The following is a 24,736-nucleotide window of genomic DNA, read 5'->3' as shown; positions in this document are numbered from 1 at the left end:
AGAAAGGGCCCATAGATCATTGGGGACCCAAGCCAACCCAATCACAATCTATTCCAGCTGCTACCATCCAGGAAGTGGTATTGCAGCATAAAAGCCAGGACCAACACTTCTTCAACCAGGTCATTTATAAAAATCACGAAGAGGAAGGGTCCCAGAACAGATCCCTGAGGCACACCACTGGTCACTGACTTCCATGCAGAATATGACCCACCTACAACCACTCTTTGCCTTCTGTGGGCAAGCCATTTCTGGATCCACAGAGCAATACCCCCTTGGATCCCATGCCTCCTTACTTTCTCAATAAGCCTTGTATGGGATATCTTATCAAATGCCTTGCTGAAATCAATATACACTACAGCTACTGCACTTCCTTCATTAATATGTTTAGTCACATCCTCAAAAAATTCAATCAGGCTGGTAAGGCACGACCTACCTTTGACAAAGCCAAGCAGACTATCCCTAATCATATTATACCTCTCCAAATGTTCATAAATCCTGCCTCTCAGGATTTTCTCCATCAACTTACCAACCATTGAGGTAAGACTCTCTGGTCTATAATTTCCTGGGCTATCTCTACTCCCTTTCTTGAATAAGGGAACAACATCAGCAACCCTCCAATCTTCCGGAGCTCCTTTACCTTAAGCTCGCTAATCAAATCTGGTTTGTTACACCACACACAATCCAGTCAAGAGCAAATCTGCAGATGCTGGAAATCCGAGCAACACACACAAAATGCTGAAGGAACTCAGCAGCCAGGCAGCATCCACGGAAAAAAGTACAGTCAATGTTTTGGGCCAAAACCCTTCAGCAGGACTGGAGAGAAAAAAAATCCAAAAAATCCAGAATTGCCTTTCCCCAACTGGGCTCAAGCACAAACTGCTTTAAAGGCAATTTCATAGACATTCCCTCTACAAATTCCCTCTCAAGGAACTAGCACCAACTTGATTTTCCCAATCTACCTGCATATTGAAATCATCCATGACTATTGTAACATTGGCCTTATTACATGCCTTTGCTATTTCCTGTTGAAACTTTTATATCTCACGCACTGGCTCCTGTTCGAGAGCCTCTATATAACCTCCATCTGGATCTTTTTACCCTTGCATTTTCTTCAATCTACCCACAGGGTTTCTAAATCTTCTAATTCTATGACACCTCTTTCTAAGGATTTTATTTAATTTTTTACCAACAGAGCCACCCCAGCCCATCTGCCTGACTTTTCAATACATAGTGCATCCTTAGATGTCAGGCTCCCAGCTGTTATCTTCTCACCCATTTATTGGTAATGGTCACAATGTCTTAACTGCCAATCTCTAACTGCACTACAACATCATCTACCTTATTTCATATTTTGTGTGCATTCAAATAGAATATCTTCAGTCCTGTATTCATCACCCTTTTCAATTTTGCGCCCATATTACACTTAACATCATCCATCCCATTAACTGCAATTTTGCTCTATCATCTGCCTGTCCTTCTTCATAGTCTCATTACATGCTACATCGTCTTGTATATCAACTGCCCCATCCTCAGTCCTATCACTCTGGTTTCCTTCACCTGCCAGTTTAGGTTAAACCCTTCCCAACAACTCTAGCAAAACTGCCACAAAGATATTGGTCCCCATTGGGTTTCGTGTAACTAGTTCTTTCTGTACAGGTCATACCGTCCCCAGAAAAGATACTAATGGCCCAGAAATCTGAAACTCTGCCCCCTGCACGAGTTCCTTGGCCACACATTCTTCTGTACTATCAATCTATGTTTGCCCTGACCAGCACATAGTACTGGGAGTAATCGAGTGATTATTAACTTGAAGGCCCTGCTCATCAACTCTTCCCTAACTCCCTATACTCACTGTGTAGGACCTCTTCCCCCTTTCTACCTATGCCATAGGTGTCAATATGCACCATGACCTCTGCAGTCTGGACTACATCCTGGACCATAACACCTGGGAGGCAACACTGGCCTCAGAATCTGCTGTCTATTTCCCCTAACTATTGAGTCTCTTATCATTATGCTTTGCCTAACTTTAACCTACCCTGCTGAGCCTCAGAGCTGGCCACAGTGCCACTGGCCTGGCTGCTGCTGTTGTGCCCTGATAGTCTATCCTCCAAGCAGTATCCAAAGTGGCATACTTGTTGTTGAGGGGAATGGCCACAGGGAAATCCTACAATAACTGCTTGTGTCTGTACAACTACATGTCAAATAAATAAAGGCAGCACTGGCACTTGGAGTAGAAGTTAACATGTATATTCACTTTGTAGAGAGAGCAACAAATCAATGCACATGTGGAAGTTATCAGTCAATAATTAGTGCTAAGGGGAGTCATTGCGCTAAAAGAAATATGGTAGATCCATGTTACACTTCCTCCCCCTTTCGATTAATGTAACATAACACTATAAATGTAACATTCAACTTCCCTTTAACAAACCACATTCAAATAAACATGCTTTCACAATAACAGTGCATAACTAACTTCACTATACTAAAGATTCAGTCTTTTGGATGACGCTCTGTTTCTTTCAGGATAGTGCCTTTGGACCTATGGAATGGCATCAAGTTTGGCCAGTGTCTTATCAAAGATCATCAATGAGAGGCAAGTCGGGTGGCTCTAACGTACCCGTGTTGTTGGATGCATTCAACTCAGGTGTTTCTTCCGCTGAGCATCCAGTATCTGGTCCACATGATGTCTCCATATCTGATCTCCAACATCCACTATGTACATTAGTCGTCCAGTTCTTTTAGTTATCCTACTGGTTGTCCACATGTCTTCTCGGTAATCACACATGTGGACTTCCTGTCCAACCTTGAGGATTTACGTGGCAAATAGCTGAACTGCTTATTCTGCACTTCCCTCCATAGATCTGGTTTCAGTGGGTCTATACAATATTTCAGACTCCTGCTCATGAGCAGCATTGCAGGTGTTTGATTTTGTTGTTACATGAACAGAATTCCAATACTCAAAAAGGAAGTTGCCCACCTTGTCTGTAGCTTTAATGGAGTTCTTGAAGGCTTGGACAAAGCTTTCACCTTTGCTTGCATCTTCGGAAACAGCTCTATTTCCATCTTTAATATCTTTATTTTTCTCTTTCAGGGCTCTTTTGAAGACCCTGATCTGGAGTTACACATAAGCTTTGGTTCTTTATGGGAATGAGACCCGTTCTCGGGGTTCCATGGCTGGCCATTATTCGACATGCCAAGGGTTTAACCTGAGAGCCTCGATCATGTTTGGAAGCCTAAGATCTCAGGGCTCTGGAGACAGGCAGATCAAGGGTCAGTGTCACAGCAGGACACTCGTGTGTCATTGGGGAGGCCAGAAAATCTTTTACTGTGGGCCCAAAGACCCGAGGTTTTTGCAATCTTTGGACATAGAGCTTGAAAAAAATGAAAACAGACTTTTAACGTAAACCAGTGGGTTGTTGTTCTGTCTCCCATTTGCTGTGAAAATCGAGGTTACCTTCTTCTCCCTTGCCAGGGAGAGAGAGAACTCATGGTTTGTCGAATGTCAGATTAAATTCGAAGCCTTTGGAGTAACTTTGGTCTGTGTCTTTGCTATTGCTTAGCATGTGCTTGGGCTCAGTGATGGTGCAGATGCGCTTCTTTTTGCTGGGGGGAGGTGGGGGATCATTGCTTGCTGCCACTTACACACAGAAGTGGGGAACTGGGGGCAGGGACTTTGGGGTTCTCACGTTTAACTGTCATTTAGTCTTTGGGGTATTTTTCTGTTTTCGTGGATGTTTGCGAAGAAAAAGCATTTCAGGATGTGTATTGTACACATTTCTTTGATATTAACATAGAAACATAGAAAACCTACAGCACAATACAGGCCCTTTGGCCCACAAAGCTGTGCTGAACATGTCCTTACCTTAGAAATTACCTAGAGTTATCCATGGCCCTCTATTTTTCTGAGCATGTATCTATCCAGGATTCTCTTAAAAAACCCTATCGTATCCGCCTCCACCACTGTCACGAGTAGCCAATTCCATCACTCACCACTCTGCGTAAAAAATTTACCCCTGACATCTCCTCAGTACCTACTTCCAAGTACCTTAAAACTGTGTCCTCTTGTGCTAACCATTTCAGCACTAGGAAAAAGCCTCTGACTATCCACACGATCAATGCTTCTCATCATCTTATACACCTCTATCAGGTCACCTCTCATCCTCCCTCACTCCAAGGAATAAAGGCCAAGTTCACTCAACCTGTTCTCACTAGGGATACCCCCAATCCAGGCAACATCCTTGTAAATCTCCTCTGCACCCTTTCTATAGTTTCCACATCTTTCCTATAATGAGGCAACCAGAAGTGCAACCTATACAGCTGCAACGTTACCCCTCAGCTCCTAAACTCAATCCCACAGTTGATGAAGGCTAATGCTTTCTTAACCACAGAGTCAATCTGTGCAGCAGCTTTAAGTGTCCTATGGACCCAGACCCCAAGATCCTTCTGCTCCTCCACACTGCCAAGAATCTTACCATTAATACTATATTCTGCCATCATATTTGACCTACCAAAATGAACCACTCACATTTACCTGTATTGATCTCCATCTGCCATTTCTCAGCCCAGTTTTTCATCCTATTAATATCCTGCTGTAACCTTTGACAGCCTTCCACACTATCTACAACACCTCCAACCTTTGTGGCATCAGCAAATTTACTAACCCTTCCCTCCACTTCTTCATCCAGATCATTTATAAAAATCACAAAGAGTAGGGGTCCCAGAACAGATCTCTGCAGCACACCACTGGTCACTAGCCTCCATGCAGAATATGACTTGTCTACAGCCACTCTTTGCCTTCTGTGGGCAAGCCACTTCTGGATACACAAAGCAATACTCCCTTGGATCCCATGCCTCCTTACTTTCTCAATTGGCCTTGCATGAGTTACCTTATCAAACGCCCTGCTAAAATCCATATACACTACATCTACGGCTCTACCTTCATCAATGTTTTTTTGTCACATCCTCAAAAAATTCAATCAGGCTCGTAAGGCACGACCTGCCTTTCACAAATGCTGACTATTCCTAATCATACTATGCCTCTCCAAATGTTCATAAATTCTGCATCTCCGGATCTTCTCTATCAACTTACCAACCACTTTAAATTTGACCTTTGAACCTTTGAACTGAACCCATTCATTGCTTTGTGGTGAGGAGCTGACTGGAAATATTTAATGGTATTTTAACTCATGAATAATTTCAACTCTTCTGACTTGTATTGTGGTCCATTGTTACTCACAATTTATTCAGGTAAGCCATTTCTGGAGAAGGTAGTCTTCAGAGCAGAAACAGTCTTTTCTGATATGGTTGACTTCATTGGTATGACCTCAAGTCACTTTGAATGAGCATCCACAGCAATCAGAAACATGGAGTTCATGAATGGCTCAGCAAAATCAATATGCACTCTTTGCCATGGTGAAGACAGCCACTTCCACACTTATAAAGGTGCCTGTGAGGGGGCATTTTGAACTTTTTAGCATCCCAAACAGCTTTTGGTCAAGTTTTCAATCTATCTATTCCCACCCACCACACAAAGCTCCAGGTGAAACTCTTCACCTGTACCCAGGGGTCCTTCACACAGATTCTCTAACATTCTGGTGTGCAGTTTAGAGGAAAACATAACATGAGATCCACACATCAGGGTTCTTCGACATACAGACAATTGGTCTCATCTCACTGAGACCTCTGCAAACATAGGATTACTATGACCTATCCATCTATGCAGGTGATGCCATAGACTTTTAACCATATCAGGTCATTCTTTGTTATTTGTTACTTGTTACTGGCAGCTGGTCCGCCAATGCTGTGTAGAATACCTCTGCTGGGTCGCAGAATGAAGACTTTTCTTCTTCAGTTGTCAACAGCGGAAGATATGACAAGCTGTCAGCATTGCTGTGTTGCTTGATACCTAGAACTTTAAGTCATAAGAATGGGCTTCTAAGAAAAGTGCTCAATGCTGCAACCAGGTAGTTGGATTCCCTTCCTGGAATTGAAAATGGACACAAGGGGTCTGGCACTAGGATAAACTTTGGTCTATAGAAGTAGTGTGGACCTTCTTTATTCCCCATACTAGACTAAGGGTCTCTTGGTTGATCTGGGCGAGGTTATATTCTGCGCTCGTCAGTGATCTTGAAGCAAGCGTAATTGGACACTCAGATCCATCTTCCATAGTGTGTGACAAAATGGCATCAGTGCCTTAAGGGGACGCATTATACACCAGTCTGATGGGCAGAGAGAGCTCATAATGAGTGAGCGGTTCATGTGATGTTATTAGTCTCTTCATTTCTTTGAATGCTCTTTTTACATCTTTCTGACCATTCCCACATTGCTTCTGTCTGCAACAGTACATTCAATGGCTGCAGCACTGTAGCAAGATTTGGGAGAAATCTATGGTAGTAATTTACAAGGCCAAGTATGATCTGAGTTGTGACACATTTTCCAGTTTGGGTGCCTGCAGCACTGCTTCAATCTTCTCTTGTGACTTATATAAGCTGTGCTTGTCAATGACATATCCACAATATGAGATTTCATTCTTGAAAAACTCACATTTGTCTCTCTTCCACACAGACAATACTCACTTAGCCTGGTAAGCACTTTACCAAGGTTCTGGGTGTGCTTTTCATCATTCTTGCCAGTCACAGTGGTGTCATTAAGATAATATGGTGTTCCTGGAATATCATGAAGCACTTGGCTCATTGATTTTTGCCAAATTGCTGGGGCTGACGCAACCCCAAGGCAAGTCAATTATAATGGAACAGTCCCTTGTGAGTGTTGACTGTGTGGACCTTCATGCTTGACTCCTCAATCTCCATTTGTAGATAGGCTTATGACAAATCGATCTTTGAAAACCTCTCCCCGCCTGCCAAAGGCGCAAAAATGTCTTCTATTCATGGCAGGGGATACTGCACAGCACAGGGTTGGTGCTCACTTTGAAGTCCCTGCATATGTGAACAGCTCCAGCCTTCCCATTCTTGATCACCGGGACAATCGCTTCACTCAACTTTGCAGAGAATACCAGATGCCTCCAAGCTCTGAAGCTCAGCATCCACTTTAGGACATAGTGCAAAAGGCACTAATTGTGCTTTATGTAATTTTGGTGTCGCCTTCATTTCTGGCCTTCATGCCTTTGAATTTACTAATATCCTTCTCAAGCTCAAACACTTTCATTAGCATTAAGCTGCTGTGACAGTCTCCGGTTAGTGCTACAGTTTGGGCTGCGGTTGCCTGTTGTTGATATTTTGAGAGCTTTAATTGTGTCAGTCGTGTGGGATTTTTCACAACCATTCATATCTGGAAAGAGCTGGCCCCCCACTTTTCAACTCATAAAGCTCTAACCTCTGTTTTTGCTCCTTTACATAACATTCACTTTCAGTTTGCCTTCGGGAAACACTTTTTCACCCCTGTAGGTCTTTAGCATCACTGACATCTTTTGTAAAGTTAACAGTCTGTTGTAGACAGCCTCTGAAATTATGGTCAAAGCTGACCCTGTATCCAGCTCCATTTTCAGTTTTACACCAAGACACATCTGTTGTGATCCGTATGATTTTACAGTGTGCTTCAGTTATGCTATACAGTTCAAGGCATGACAGCTCAACTTTGTCAGACTCTGTGTTATCTGATCCAGTTTCACATTCAGTCATATTATGCATTCGTTTAGTTTTGTGTTTGAAACTTTTCACTCTGTGTGATTTTCTCTTTGGTCATGCTATTTATCTGACTTGCACACTCTTTCTATGAGGGCCTGTCTGTGACCCTTTCTGAAAACTTGTTATTTGAACCAACGGTCATCTGCAATACAGGAGGATTTGCCACATCAATTACATTTTTGGCTTTTTGCACCATTCAGCAACATTTTATACATTTCACATTTATACATTTCTTTTTCTGTAGTTCTACTGAATCCTTTGCTGCAGTTTCTAATGATATTGCAATGATCAATATCCACACTAAGATCAGGTCTCTTTCTGACAGTAGTCTTTTTTGAATGTTTTGACTATGCATGCCACATACAAATTTGTCCCTTAATGCATCAGAAAGTCCATCTCCAAAGTCACAGTATTGGGAAAGCTTGTGCAGTTCTACAATGTATTCAGACATGCTTTCATCCTTTCACTGGTTCCTTTTGTGAAATCTAAACTCTCAGCTTTTATTAGTGGTTTTGGGCTCAAATTGCAACAATTTCATTGAATGTCTTGTTTGCTGGCTTTTCAGGAACTACCATTGCATAAGAGACTGTACACTTTAGCACCCATTAAGCTAAGAAGTGTGGAGACTTTCTTTATCTCATCCATTTCATTAACATTACAATACAGTTCAACCCTCTCAATATATGATTCCCAGTCCTCAATAGCACAAAGTTGTCAACTGTCCCGACTAAGGCCATCATCACAGTAGACAATAGACAATAGAGTAGGCCATTCAGCCATTCAAGCCAGCACCTCCATTCAATGTGATCATGGCTGACCATCCAATCAGTACCCCGTTCTGCCTTCTCCCCATATCCCTTGACTCCACTATCTTTCAGAGCTCTATCTAACTCGTTCTTGAAAGCATCCAGAGAAAATAGACAGTAGACAATAGGTGCAGGAGTAGGCCATTCACATTATTTTAACTTTAATTTTGCTAGTGGTGCGTCTCTCTCTGTGTATTGTGCACTGTTACTCATGCACCCTTTTCTAGCATCCATGACTGCCTTGTCCGTATTGGTACACTCTTCCTTCTCACTGTCTCTCTCCCTTCCTTTGAATTCAGTGCAGTTGGTGATATTCGGTGACATTCATGTTCCTACTCATCACCAATTCATTGTATCTGTACAGCTATATATCAAATAAATAAAGGCACGTACTCAGAATAGAAGTGAATGTGTATATTCACTTTGCAGAGAGAGCAACAAATCAATGCGCAAGTGGAAGTTATGGGTCAATAATTAGTGCTAAGGGGAATGTTTTATTGTTTATAACATAGAATCACAGTGGACTTAATTTGGCTTTTTTTGACACTGATCAACAGAAAAGGACTCCTTCATGTCAAAGTCAAAACATCTCTACAAAGTTATCTAAATTAATTACAAATATAAAACACAAAAATAATTGATTGCATATGTAATCATCCCCTTCAAGTCAGTATTTAGTAGATGCATCTTTGGCAGCAATTACATCATTTTGAGTCTGTGTGTATAGGTCTCTACCAGCTTTGTACATCTGGACACTGCAGATGTTCCCCCCATTCCTCTTTACAAAACTGCTCAAACTCTGTCAGAATGCATGGAGACTGTGAGTGAACAGCCCTTTTCAAGTCCAGCTACAAATGCTGAATTGAATTGAAGTCTGGTCTCTGACTTGGCCACTCCAGGACATTAACTTTGTTGTTTTTAAGCCATTCCTGTGTAGCTTTGGCTTTATGCTTGGTGTCATTGCCTTGCTGGAAAACAAATCTTCTCCCAAGTTCTGCATCAGGTTTTCCCCCAGGATCTCCCTGTATTTTGCTGTATTCATTTTACCCTCTATCTTCACAAGTCTGACAGGGCCTGCTGCAGTAAAACATCCCCATAACATGATGCAGCCATCACCATGCTTCACAGTAGGGATGGTGTATTTTTGATTATGTATGGTGTTTGGCTTATCCCAGAGTTTAGTCCGATGGTCATAAAGCTTGAATTTGGTTTTATCAGACTATTGAACCTTCATCCAGCTGGCTTCAAAGTCTCCCACATGCCTTCTGGCAAACTCTAGCTGAGATTTCATGTGAGTTTTTTGCAACAGTCGCTTTCTCCTGGCTACTCTTCCATAAAGCTACAACTGGTGAAACAGCAAGGCAACAGTTGTTGTATGCACAGTCTCTTCCATCTCAGTCACTGAAGCTTGTAACTCCTCCAGAGTTGTCATGGGTCTCTTGGTGACCTCCCTCACTAGTCCCCTTCTGGCACAGACACTCAGTTTTTGAGGAAAGCCTGCTCTAGGCATATTTACAGCTGTGCCATAGTCTTTCCAGTTTTTGATGATTGACTTAACTGTACTCTAAGAGATATTCAGCGACTTGGAAATTTCCTTGTATCCATCTCCTGATTTTGCTTTTCAATAACTTTTTCACAGAATTGCTTGGAGTATTCTTTTGTCTTCATGGTGTAGTTTTTGCCAGGATACTGATTCACCAGCAGTTGGACCTTCCCGTTAGAGGTGTATTTCTACTACAATCAATAAAACACCTTGACTGCACACAGGTCTCCAAAAATAGATTTCCTTTTAACTAATGTGACTTCTAAAACCAATTGGCTGCATCAGTGATGATTTGGTGTGTCATATTAAAAGTTGGGGTGAATACTTATGTTATCAATTATTTTATGTTTTATATTTTTATATTTAGATCTTATTTAGATCTGTTTTCATTTTGACATGAAAGAGTTTTTTTCTGTTGATCAATGTTAAAAAAGCCAAAATAAAATCAATTATAGTTCAATGTTGTAAAATAATGAATGAATGATATTTATTGTCATTATACATAGATACAATGAAACTCTGTTTGGCTTTCTCTCAGGTAATTGAATAAAATGGTAGATAAAAACAATACAGTAATAGAAAAACAGTATTAAGTAGATAAGTAGCAGAAAATAAGTTGCAGCAAAAAAATAAAAACATGAAAACTGCCGGGGGGGGGGGGGGGGAATTAATACTTATATAAGTCTATTCACAATCAGCTTGTCATATGTTCCTTTACGAACTGACTGCCAAGATCACAAATGAAAATTACAAGCTGGCAACTGTGAGAACTTGTAATTAATCATTAGAACATATATTGAAATTGACATATCATAGGATTTCACAGGAAACTCAGCCATCCTGTTCCCATAAAACTCTTAAAGCTTCTACATAATTTTAACCTGATCAGTCAAAAATTATACTATGATACATATTAGATTAATTTATCAATGTAAATACAACATACTGACAATAACTTGGAGAATAACACTGTTCTCAGCTAGGAAAGACTTCTCTTGACCAGTGATTGAATGATAATAAAATGGATACACAGTACGGCCTGCAAGACAGAACAAATTGAGACCTTAATTCAAATATTGATCATTTAAAACTCAGTAATTCTAAACTTGTGTTAATGTATTTTTATTTAGAGTTACAGTGCAGAACAGGCCCTTCCAACCCAATGAGCCATGCCACTCAGCAACCCACTTATTTAACCCTAGTCTAATTATAGGACAATTTATAACATCTAATTAACATACTAACAGGTACATCTTTGGACTTAGGGGAGGAAACCAAAGCACCTGGAGAAAACCTATACAGTCACAGGAAGTACAAATTTCTTACAGACGAGGCCAGAACTGAACTCCAAACAATGTCCCGAGTTGTAATGGTATCACTCTGCTACCATGGTGTTTTATGTTGATATTTATGATTTACATACACTATTTTTCAAGATTTGTAAACACTTCATAGGACTTTTTTCTATTCACTATTACAAGTACTATGAAATCTATCAAATAAAGTTTATGTAATGAGAGAACTATTGGTGGTGGTGAACCTAAGTGCAGAGCAAGGTCTGGAATAAATAAACTCAGACTCAAAATAAACAAGACGACATAAATGAAATTCAAAGGTGAATTCACGAACAGTGGTACTGGAAATGGAACTCTAACAATTGAGCACTGAATGCTTCACATGAGGCCTTTAAGTACAGACTTACCCCATGAAGGAACATGGCAGACAATAATTGGCAGTTTGAGTTGTTACAAACCCCGTAACTGGGTCACTTACCAGCAAAGATAGAGAGGTCCATTGAAGTCTGATGGTACTATTTTTAACATCATTTATTAGTAAATACACAAAAATACTATCAATGCAAACATACAGATAATATACGTCGTCAGTACTAAATCTAAAAGTGCGGGTATAATAATAATCAATAAGAAATAAGCTCTATCATTGTCTAGGGGATAAAGTATTGTCCGATGGAAATATCAAAGTCACTTAGTTCATTCAGGCTGCAGTCTTTGGTTGGAGTCAAGAGAGAGATTTTAGAAACTTGCCAGCTTTTCCTTTTTATGATGTCAATCCTTCGAGAGTTCCGTTTGTGTAGCTGGTCCTTTAGCTAAGCTGTTCCGTGGAAAACTTGTCATCCAGGCAAGGATGGACACACACACGAGTCCCCACCAGCTGTCGCTATTAAACGCTGTCACGGAATTTCTAGCGTTTCTCCTGGTGCGTCTAAAGGGGTTGTTCCCCAGACCCTCTTTTATCCTTACTCACGGGGTCTCAGATGTCAATCAGGTTGGGATGATGCAATCCCTCAACCAGCCCACTCTGGTCATTCCCTGAGGGCTTCAATGAATAGTACAGTACTCAATACACAATTCCATCTCCAAGAGACAATGGCCGTTATCTGTGGCTTTGTCTTGCTGAGGGGCCAGGACACATTCCAAAAACCTTTAGGATTCTCTCTCATTTCCTGGGTCCCAGACCCGAATTAATAGCGATCTTGCGATTCTCACAAAGGAGGGGGCTACTTTGTACCCTTCAGCTCCTCAGAGTTGTGGCACATTCGCAACAGAGTCTTAAAGGGAAGGTGCAGTTAACCAGACTCTGGAGATTACAGCATCAAAACTTTGTTGCCTGCTGCAGTTAGTTGGGACCATGACAGTTCATAGTCCTGAAACTTATTCTCACTAAAAGGATGCAAATAACCAGCACATCTCTCTCCATGCCAGTGTAGTTGGACTCACTGCTTTTGTCAGTATACTACTTTTTATGCTTCTTTAGTATGCTGTAGGAGCCAAGCACCTGTTTTCTATCTGCATTGTATTCTGTGTTGTATGTTTATTATGTGTATTATGGCAACTAGTCATGAGAGGGAGAGTGTGGTAAAAGCAAAGGGAATTAGTTATTTATTTGTGTTTTGTTCTGGACAGTTTAGTTTAGAGCTGGGAACAGACAAATGTCATGTCTTTGTTGACTGCTTAATTAAGCTTAAATTATGCTTAAGTACACTTATTTCTGCTTAAGTTTCTTTGCTTCAAGATTGTATGCTTGCTAGTTGCTAATAAAGGATCGGATACAGTTTGACTTTTGGAACACCATTATTGAAGTGATTGGAGGGCGTATCATACAAGTAAAACAATCCGTGGGAGTCACCAGCAGCACGATTGTTTTGTTTGAGTAGCCACTACATTCTGTCAACAAGAGGTTTCAATAGTTATACCAAATGAACATCAGAATTTAGACATGTCTGTGCAATTAGAAGCACTGCAGCCAGGAGCAGCTTGTGGCAAGTAATCACCTTTTGTTGATTCATGCTGTTGGTTTGGGTCTGGAACACAGTTTGAAACGGTTGTCGCTGACTGTAAGGTTTTTAGTATGGTGTTTGCCTAAGAGTTCGTGCTGGGTTCTGTTAGAAATTCTGAAATACTTTGATTGTCAACATCTGAACTGAATGCCATTTCAGATGTCTGGTTCACAGACTTCAAAAACAGCATACTTTGATGCTGTTTTTGGCAATTTATTGCCAAAACTGGCAATTTATTTCAATTTTTTTATCACTCAATACCATATAATCAACTTAAAACATTTAATCACTAAACATTCCAAATGGCATTTTAATCATTTAATTTTCATGATTCATTTTATCTTAAAGACAAATATCACCCTCACCCTCCTCAATGGCTTACCATGGTTAGGAGAGAAAAGCAGTGAATATTTATTCCAAATGACAATGTATCCCTTCATTCCCACTGGTTGTATAAATGAAAGCTCACTATCACTAACATTTAAACTGAAAGGACTTGAAGTGAGGTTGCTATATACTGCAAAGTACCTGAAATAAAACTAATAACAATTATTAATGTTCTACTTTGTTGCATAGAAAATTCAAATCAATCCAGTCAAAATATATTTCAACAGCATTGGACTCTAATCAATTATATTCCAAATGTACACAACTCATGGGGAAGAGGACGTATTTGCCAAAATCCATACTAATGCATGCTTGCCTTCAGAAGAATTTGATGCATGCCAGCGCCTCTACTTCCTTCATAGTTTGCAAAGATTCAGCTTGACACCTAAAACTCTACAAACTTCTATAGGTGTCTGGTGGAGAGTATATTGACTGGCTGCATCACAGCCTGGCAGAGAAACACCAATACCATTGAATGGAAAATCCTACAAAAAAGTAGTGGATACAGTCCAGGACATTATGGGTAAAGCCCTCCCAACCATTAAATGCATCTACAGGAAATGCTATCGCTGGAAGGATCCTTCATCAGGGACCCCTCCACCCAAGACATGCTTTCTTCTCACTGCTGCCATCAGGAAGAATGTACAAGAGTCTCAGTACCAGGCTCAGGAACAGCTATTTCCCCTCATCTATCAGGCTCTTGAACCAATGGGGATAACTTCACTCAATTTCACTTGCTCCTTCATTGAAATGTTACCATAACCAATGGACTTACTTTCAAGGACTCTTCATCTCATGTTCTTGATATTTATTGCTTGTTTGTTCGTTTGTTTGTTTGCTTATTTATTTATTGCTTTTCCTCCTCTTCCATAAGTTTTTTTTATCTTCTGCACTTTGATTGAACACCCCAGTACAGAAATCTTTCAATGATTCTGTTATAGTTATTTATCTATAGATTTATTGAGTATGCCCCCAAGAAAATTAAGCTCATGGTTGTGTATGATGACATGTATGTACTTTGATAATAAAATTTACTTTGAACTTTAAATATAATTCTTAGGGAAATGATGAAATGTGAAAGGATTGTATTGTTTTATTTTGTCTAATTTGATCTCCACTCTCGGAAACAATTGTTGACTTCTACACTCTGTTTCATTTGACCTAACCATTTCTGTAGGTTACATCTATATTCCCTCCTGGATGAATTAATAAAATAATTTCACTTGGATTGAGAGCATATAACCAGAGAATCCAGAATTAACAAACTGTATTTCAGAACAGAGGTTGTCAACAAATTAGCTGGAGTCTATATCACATATCCAAATATTCCCACAGAGAAAAGGTTTCGTGCAATGGATCTTCAGTTGAATTAGTTCATACTGCATTGATGAATTGCATCAAAAATCTCAATAAATTCAAAGCCTGTCCATAGCACATGATTGTGGCTAATTGGTGTAGGCTTTCACCGATCTTTCAGAGAGAAATCACTGCACAGAAATAAGTCCTTTGGTCCATTGACTCCATGCTATCAAGTGCCCATTTACATTAACCTTATTTTCCGCAAATTCCCGTGAAATCCCACAATCCAGCCCTGATTCTACTAAGCACCTGCACATTAGGGGCCAGTAACCTACCAAACTGCATGCCTTTGGAATGTGCTAACTGAGTGGAGCACTGGGAAGCTCAGATAATCACATCCAGAATGTGCAAACTCCATTTGGGTAGAACAAGAGAGCAGAAACAAACATGGGTCACTGAGCTATGAGGTAATAGATCTACTAGCTACATCACTTTTATACTCATCTTTGCAGCCATCTTTCCATTTATCTTTCTGCGGTGATATAATAACAATAGTTTTGCCATCAACAAGATAATAGTTTTTGTCATCAAAATTGACGGAACTAAAGGGGCTGTAGCATTGTAGATAATAGAAACAGCTAGGTCAAATGAAACAGAGTGCAGAAGTCAACAATTGTTTCCGAGAGTGGAGATCAATGTAGATTTATTTTCTCTAGGTGTTAATGCTAGAATGAAAATTGCATAGACAGAGAACAAGTTGTGAGATTATCTGAAGGGTTTTAACATAGAGTTGTCATGGGTCAAATAGCCTACTTCTAAGCTATCACCTTTCTGTGATTCTGTGAAACTTCTCCATCTTTACCCTCACAGAGACAATAAAACCAACTCAACTTGGAAGCTCCATGCATTAGGTGAAAATATATGTGGTATTAGTGAGCCAAAAGTATCAAACTTATACAGTAAATATCTACATCTGGTACAAAGTTCTACTTTGATAGGAAACAAGTGATTGCATTACTATAGGGAAATAAAGGTAATCCCAATGTCAGAACAGATAAACAATAGCATAAAATAGTCTACAGATTAGGTATTCCTGTCACAAATGACAATTACTAATTACTGCATTTCAAGAAGCCCTATTATAATCAAATAAAGACAACAATAATTTTGAAAGGATGCAGACATACCTTTTGATTATCCCTTATTAATAATGATAATGCTGATATTGTTGGGAAGATAAATGCTCCTTGAAAAATTCCCTATGGATACAAGGTAGTTGATTTTAAAATAGCAGCTACTGAGTTTTATGCATACACTTACAAATAAAGTGCATGATAAACAAAATGAAGTAAATAACCCATATAAGTGAATGCAAATATTTTCATTAGTATTGTCATCCTATTTAATCCACTATTTCAATCCTTCAGTATTTATATTTGAAGGGACTTGTCTAGAGATAAGTCACTTTTGGGCTAAAAATTATATTTGTATGATCTCCCACTCAAAAATATCTGTAAACAAAATACTCTAGATGCTGTAAATTTGAAATAAAATAAAAATATTGCAGGTCAAAATCTATAACAAAAGAAAAAGGAAGCTAATTTTTCAGGTTATTGACCTTCCTAGTTATCAATCTGAAACAATAACTTTTGCTTCATCCACATTTCTAAGTATCTGAAAGGCAGAGTCAGAATAACCACTTAATAACTGAATTCTAAAGTGAACATATTCCAAATAGAAGCAATGACAACACAACATATAAAAAGAAGTCAGAAGGGGTGGATTTCAGCAGAAGCTGGATTTTATTTTCGCAAGCAGTTGCCCAATTTCATGGGTGATGGTAGATTAGAGATTCCTTCACATTATGCCTGCAGCTTCAGACAGTGAAGTTCTCACTTACACCTGGACAATAGATATTGATGAGATCTAATGGATGCTGTAGGGCACATGGCAAATTGCTCTTGTTTGTTCAATGATGTTCAATTCAAGAAGAGTTAGCAAATATCAGGTTGTGTTTAGAACAGGTAGAATCATTAATACAAATTAGTTCAATGGATCACAAATATCAATGGATCTTTATACAAGTAATGACATTCTGTTTCAATATACCAGTGGATCAGTATCAATAATAGCATCAAAAAACAAGTTAGGCTCTTTCTATTGATAAATGAGGAGCAAATGGAGGCTGAAGGTATATTGCAAATCTAATATGCAGCTAAAACCTTATGAACAGGTGACACTATACTGCTATTAAATTGGACCACAAAAAGAGGATGATGTTCACATGTGTCTATAAGATGGCAGATATTTACTAGATTTATCAGCAATAAATTGAAATAATAACAGAAAATGAGAAGAATTGGACAATCTTTTGCATCATAAAGTACCACCACCGGAGGTAGAAGAATAGTTTTGGGATATTGCACTGAAGAACAGCATACAAGACCCTAATTCAGTAGCAATGATGTAAAAGGGATAAGTCATTAAAAGCTTGTCAGAGTTGCATCAGAGAAGGGGCTGCTGATAGACTAAACAAGAAATATAATTAAGCCATTTAATTGAGTATAAAGATATTATCAAGGGAAGATTACCAACCAGTTTTAATTAACTGAATTCAAATTCCTCAAGTGCAATGTTTATTTAAACTCATAACTCTAGATTATAAGCGTTACATTCCCAATCCAGCATCATAACTACTGGAACACAACATACATATGGAAAATACTCAACTGGACATATTTGTGAACTAAAAATATATACAAAAATAACTTAAGGAGTTGGTGTTATAGCATTCATCACATGTTGCTTGAGCCAAGTTCAGCTGAGGAAAAATTTTCTAAGGAATAATTTAACACAATCTCTCAATATGTACAGCACATCCGAACACTGCAGGTAACTGTATCAGTCTAATGATATAAAAGAAATTATAACAAATTAGCACATTATATATACAGATTCATTTTCCTTTTAACTCAAGTCAATGTAAGGGAGAATCATGCAACTTTTATTACAAGTTTTCTATTTATCATCACCCATTTTAAACCCTAATATTAATTTTATTGTTCTCAGATGTGTCAAAATATTGCAGAATTAGCCTTTCCAGGACTTTTTTTGGACTAAACTCTGTTCATACAGACCTGCTACACTTACAGTACATGTACAAAAAATCAATAGAAATTATTTTAAATTTGAATTTTATCCATCACAAACATTTTGGGTACTTAAAAATAAAACCTTCTCTCTCTTTGTAACAACATACCTCAGATGGCATTTCAGGCCTTATTTCTTCAAAATCCAAACCACCATTGGTAGATAAGAATATTGAAACTTCAGATATGTTGACACTTTTGTGATATGCAATAACTAAAGAGCTTATAGTCTGTAAATGGAACAAAAGATTATTAATCCCCATTAACTTCCAAAAATGGAATCAAAATTTAGTAACAATTTTAAATGTTCACATAACAGCACACAAAATATTATTCACAGTCCCTGATAGTTATCTTCTATAAAATACTGGTTTCAGCAAAATGAGAACTGCATATAAATCATGCACATGTCTTTTACTGGTATGAAGATGCATCAGCAATGTAAACATCTGTAGTCAGAGCTACCATGTTCTTGGACAATTCTTCTGGTAGAGCAGAACATTTTGGCATTAAAGGCAGGAAATTTCAGATGAGCATAGTGCATACAATTGTAGAATGGAGTGGCTTAGAATGTATCTCACTCAATGGTAAAACAAATTCATGATATGCTTTAATGCTCTCACAAAGACAGCCAAAGCACGTAACCAACTATAAATACTTCTGCCTGAAATAAGGCGGGGGGGGGGGGGTGATATCAGGCGAACACATAGCTGTTCTCATCTAGAAGTCAACTTCCTGGTGTCAACATCTCTGAAGATCTGTCATGAACCGAACATACAGATGTAATTACAAAGAGGGAATACCAGTGGCTATATTTTATTAGGAGTTTGTGGAAGCAGTGTCTGACAGGACTGAGACAGATGAAGAGAATAGGCAAAGAACTGGTAGATGGAACACAGTGTAGGGATGTGTATGATCATGCACTTTAGAAGAAATAAAGGCATTGACTGTTTACTAAATGGGGAGAAAATTCAGAAATCAGAAGTACAAAAAGATTTGGAAGTCCACATGCAGGTTTCACTGAAGGTTAATTTGCATGTTAAGATGGTGATACGGAAGGCAAATGCACTGTTAGCATTCATTTTGAGTGTACTAGAATAGAAAAGCAAGGACATAATGCTGAGGCTTTAGAAGGCATTGGTCAGACAGTACTTGGAGTATTGTGAGTAGTTTTGGGCCCCTTATCTATGAAAAAATGTGCAAGCATTGGAAAGGGTTCAGAGTAGGTTCATAAGAATGATCCCAGGTTGATGAAAGAGGAATGGGTGGGTTTAATGGCTCTGGGACTAAACTTGTTGTAATTCAGAAGAATGGGGGAGGCGGGGGGAATCAAATTTTTAAAGGCCTAGACAGAGTGGACATGGAGAGTACGTTTCCTATGTAGGGGATCTAGGACCAGAGGGTACAGCCTCAGAACACAAGGGCATCTCTTTAGAACATAGTTCAGGAGAAATTTCTTAACCAGAGGGTGGTGAACCTGTGGAATTCAATGCCGCAAACAAAGCTGGAGACCATCACTGGGTATATTTAAAGTGGAGGTTTATAGATTCCTGATCAATCAGGGTTCTGATTAATCAAAGTCAAAGTCAAAGGTTCTGGAGTGAAGGCAGGAGAATGGGTTTGAGAGGATTAATAAACCAGCTTTGATGGAATGGAGCAGCAGACACAATGGGCCATATGGCCTAATTCTACTCCTATGTCCTATAGTCTTATGGAGATTTACTATGTTACCAAAGACTCTAGAAAATTTCTATAAATGTACCATGGAGGGCATTCTAAGTGGTTGCATTGACATCAGGTATGGAGGCATCAATACACAGGATTGAAAAAAGCTGCAGAGAGTTTAATCTTTGACACTAGCCACTCTATCATCTTCAAAAGGTGATCGCTCAAGAAGATGACATCCATCATTAGGACCTTCACCATTTAGGACATACTCTCTTCTCATTACTACCATCAGGGAAGAGGTACAGGAACCTGAAGACATACACTCAATGTTTTAAGAACAGCTTTTCCCTTCTGCAATCAGATTTCTGAATCATCCATGAAAATTGAACATCACCTCTCTACTTTTCTCTCTTTTTGCACTATTTGTGTTTTATATACTGTACATTCATATCAGTATTAATAGCAATTTTTATATATTGCTCTGTACTGCCGTCATGATGTATGTCTGCGATAACATAATTCTGATTCTGAGTTAATATATAGATGACTTGCCTAAAAGCCTGCTGTGGTGAAATACACGTACAAATTATTACATATGCCATATAATTTTAATATCCCCAACACTTCCCAAATTCTACATCAACTATCATAGAAATTACTTCAGTTGGAAACATGGCTAAGAATCAGATGGTTATGTGTCTAACACCAATATGAATGAGAACATAATATAAGCTAAATAAACGAGAAGTGAAAACTTGTTGGATATGCCATTTTGCTAAGATGTTGAACTAGTGCTTCCAATTATAAGAAAGCAGGATGGTTTTTGGTGTATATATCTGAAAACCAATTTACTCATTATTCTCCTTTGCTATTTTTAGACCATTCTGTGTATAAATCTGTTTTCTCTGCTACCTTCCAGTGCCTATTCACCCAAGTAATTAACAAATGGAGTTTTACAACATCCTAACAATGTGGTAGCAGAATGCGAATGAATATCATTCTTTTATCATCTCTATGTCTCAGTGTGTGTTTATAAGGAGATGACTGGATAGGGCTATGGAAAGGTATGTATAGAGATTCATAAGTGGAAGGAGTCTCCCATTGAGTATTGTGGTGAACTGCGTGTGCCTGTCTGGACACGCCCCCCTTGCTGGCTGCTCCTGTGGCTCCTCCCAATGACCCCGGTGTGGGGGCGATTGGAGGCACCGCCCTGGCCTCAGTCTCCAGGATGTAGTGTGGTGGTCAATTGCTGCTTGTTCTTTCTTCCAGCCAGTAAAAGCCTATATCTCGCCTCTCGTCTCCGAGAGTTATTGATGGTGCATCAAGTATAAAGTCAGCATAGATAAGGGCAGAAATTTCTGAAGATTCTAAATTGGAGAAAGGCCAATTTTGATGGTATCAGAAAGGATCTGTCAGGTATGGACTGGGTCAAGCTGTTTTCAGACAAAGGTGGACTTGGTAAGAGGGAGGCCCTCATAAGTGAAATTTTGGGAGTACAAAGCCTGTCAGAATAAAAGATAAAGATAACAGGTATAGGGAACTTTGGTTTTCAAGAGATTTTGAGGCACTAACTAAGAAACAGAAGGAGGCACATTACAAGTATGGGCCAGTAAGAACAAATGAGGTGTTTATGGAGCATAAGAAATGCAGAACACTTAATAAGAAATCAAGAGGGCTAAAAGAAGGCATGAGGTTACCTTAGCAGACAAGTTGAAGATCAAAGTACATTTATTATTAAAGTATGTGCACTTTATGCAACCTTGAGATTTGTCTCCTTTCAGGCAACCATGAAACAAATAACCTCAATAGAACCCATTAAAAACAAAAGAAGACTGTCAAACATCTATGTGCAGAGAGAAAAAAAAATGGTACAAACAATGAAGTAAGCAAACAGCATCCAGAGCTGAAATTCACTACACCAGGCTTTATTGCAACCAATTCAGAAGTCCACAGAATCCAATTCAGAAGGCCTCAATCCAGCACAGAGTTAAGCAAACCCCACAGAGCAGCAAGCCAAACCAAACCATCTCTCACCTCCGATCCTGACATCATGACCAGTTCAATCTGGCCCAGGCTTAAATTGTCCAAACTGCAGGCCATTCACCTCAATAAGGCCAGTACCAAACCTTTCCAGCTTTTAAGTCTCCTCACTTTCATCTCACCTCAGCTCTGCTTCATCGAATTTCCTGTAACCCCCTGAGTCGCCTCAGGCTCGCTCAGCTCGTTCTCGTCTAGGGGGAGCAGCCTTCGGCCCCGCCAAACTAGGTAATCAGCTGGTGTGGATGCTGTGTGATGTCCCGCCTTGCCCAAAAACAGACAGTACACCATAAGCGATTAAATGAGTACAATTTATAAAGGTTACTATAACTAAGTGATTAATAACGATACAGTATATATGAAGAGAAAAAATAAAGAAAAGGCGCCAAACTTATCAAAGTCCAAACCACTTCATGCACAACCGTTGGAGCTCAATTACTGAAGTCTTCTGGCCACCATTCGATCCCCTCCGAACTCCTCGACTCGTAGCTCAGGACCCTCCGAAGTGGTCAACCAAGCACTTCTAGATTCATCCCCCCTCCTCGGAGTACCTCCGGGCCTCGGGCTTGGGGTCCGTTCCTCGCCCAGCTTACAGCATTGCGTCCTCTCTCTCGACCCCCTCGTGCTGATCTGCCCAAAAGCCCGTCAACAAAAGCTTACAGACTCAGAAGAAAGAACATTAATCCCCATTTGGTTTACAAAGGAATACAATTCTCCCAGCACTCTCTCGCAACAAAGAAGCATTCCTGCTAGTTAACAAAACAAAAGAAGCCCTTTTGATTACATACACAGTAACAAAGAAAAAAGAAGAAACCCCCTTTACACTCCCTACCTTTCCAATTTGTCTCTTAAGTCAATCAAATCTTTGATTTTTCTATGCCATGCCTCCAAGTCCACTCCAGCAACTCCAGCAGGACTCTAGTCACACCACAAAACTGCCAGATTTGTACAGGCAATTTCATTCAACTCTGACAGAGAAGCCACAGGCCACTGCTTGAAGCAATTGTTTACCAGAAAAAGTGTAAATAACAAAATATTTAGTCTTTTTTTATTTTATCAGCCACCAGCAAGTTGTCACTCAAACCATTTAGTAGTGTCATCTTAAACTGGAAGGAGAATCCTAAGGGATTCTGTAGATATGTTAAGAGCAAAAGAATTGCAAGGGACGAAATTGGTCCTCTGGAAGATCAGAATGGTAATCCAGGTGTACAGCCAAAAGAAATAAGGCAGATCTTAAATGCATTTTTTGCATCTGTATTTACTTAGGAGATGGATTCAGAGTTTATAGAAGTAGGGTAAAACGGCATCAACTCCCTGGACTCTATACAGATTACAAAGGAGGAGGTGTTTGCTATCTTGAGGTAAATTAGGGTGGATAAATCCCCAGGGCCTGACAAGGTGTTCACTCAGATCCTGCAGGAGGCAAGTGCAGAAATTGGAGGGGCCCTAGCAGAGATATTTAAATCATACTTAGTGACAGGAGGATAGCCAATGTATCTTACTGTTCAAGAAAGGCTCTAAAAATAAACTAAGAAATTAGAGCAACATACACACAATGCTGAAGGAACTCAGCAGGCCAGGCAGCATCTATAAAAAAGAGTAAACAGTAAACTTTTTAGGCCGAAGCCCTTCATCAGCAAACCGTAGACCCATGAACCTGACATAAGCAGTGGAAAAGTTATGGGAAGGTATTCAAGGGACTGGATATATGAATATTTGGAAAGAAATGGACTGATGAAGTATAGTCAGCGCAGCTTCTTATGTGGTAGATCATGTCTAACCAATCTTATAGAGATTTTGAGGAAGTTACGAGGAAAGTTGATGAAGGCAAGGGAGTGGATGGTGTCTACATGGACCTTAGCAAGGCATTTGACAATATCCTGGATGGGAGGGTGGTCAAGAAGGTACAGTCACTGGGTTAAGGGTGAAAGGTAAACAGTTTAAGGAGAAACCTCTTCACTCAGAGGGTCAAGAATGAACTGCCAGTGCAAGTGGTGCATGCAAGCTCAATTTCAATGCTTGAGAGATGTTTGAATAGATACATGGATGAGGGGTATGAAGGGCTATGATCCTGGTGCAGGTCGATGAGAGTAGACAACTTAAATAGTTTGGTACAGACAAGATGGGCCAAAGGACCTGCTTCTTACCTGTACTTTTCTATGACTTTACGTTAGGTGATGAATGCCTTTATCAGCTGCAAGCCTACTTACATTTTATTCCATCACCTTTTGCCATTTCCTATGGGGCTTCTTTTATCCCTATTAGGATTTCTCACTCACTGAAGCCGGGTGAATGCTCTAGCTTTTTTACTGTCTTCTCAGCCACATCACTTGGACCAATCTTGTGTGGCATGATGCTTATAATAACCTTAAAATACTGAATTTCCACAACTCAGCAAAACTAATCTGGTCACATTGGGCATGACTATTACTTTCTTAATAACGCAGCATTGCTTCATGAAGATTCATTTGTGGTTCTGCAGTGCTGTCGTGATTGAAAACTGCAAACCTAGTGATACCGCATGGAACCTGAAAAGCAACAATATTTATACACTCTTATGATTGATCTAATTAATTTCTTGCCATTTTTTCATTCTTCCTATTAAATTATATATCCTCACATATATTCCTTCAGCACACTGTTGTTGAATTGCTAAACTCTTTCCACAGAGATTATTTTTCACTATATAGCTGGGTGTCTTTAACAAGCTTTGATATATTAGCCTTTCAATTTCTAACAGAAACAAAGCTGTGAATGAGTTGGTACAAATTCACAAATTAAATCCTGTGTGATTCTTACCACAGGAAGTTGTCCTTCATTCTTTGGAGTAGCCTGCATGATTGACCATATTTCTCCACTAGTCAATTTGTTGGGTGTTGGCTTGATACATTTTTTAAAATCTATTT

General features: G+C 39.4%; 1 protein-coding gene across 2 annotated transcripts in view; it reads right to left on the bottom strand.

Annotated features, from left to right (window-relative positions):
- The window catches only part of LOC132405812 (cation channel sperm-associated auxiliary subunit delta-like), a 59,112-nt gene that overhangs the window by 8,017 nt on the left and 26,359 nt on the right, over window positions 1–24,736 (bottom strand). The window contains exons 6-8 of one of the 2 annotated variants that reach the window (XM_059990811.1): window positions 18,236–18,355; window positions 16,164–16,235; window positions 10,939–11,031 (exon numbers count right to left, since the gene is read on the bottom strand). In XM_059990811.1, coding sequence (XP_059846794.1) covers window positions 10,972–11,031; window positions 16,164–16,235; window positions 18,236–18,355 — 252 coding nt within the window. In that variant the 3' untranslated portion in view covers window positions 10,939–10,971. Of the gene's footprint in view, window positions 1–10,938; window positions 11,032–16,163; window positions 16,236–17,723; window positions 17,883–18,235; window positions 18,356–24,736 lie in introns of those variants that run through there. The other variant, XM_059990812.1, reaches the window with a different exon arrangement.

This window comes from Hypanus sabinus, chromosome 16, assembly GCF_030144855.1.
Source record: "Hypanus sabinus isolate sHypSab1 chromosome 16, sHypSab1.hap1, whole genome shotgun sequence".
Lineage (NCBI taxonomy): Eukaryota > Metazoa > Chordata > Chondrichthyes > Myliobatiformes > Dasyatidae > Hypanus > Hypanus sabinus.
The sequence above is the reverse complement of the archived record's forward strand: the minus strand, read 5'-3'. Positions and strand labels throughout refer to the sequence as shown.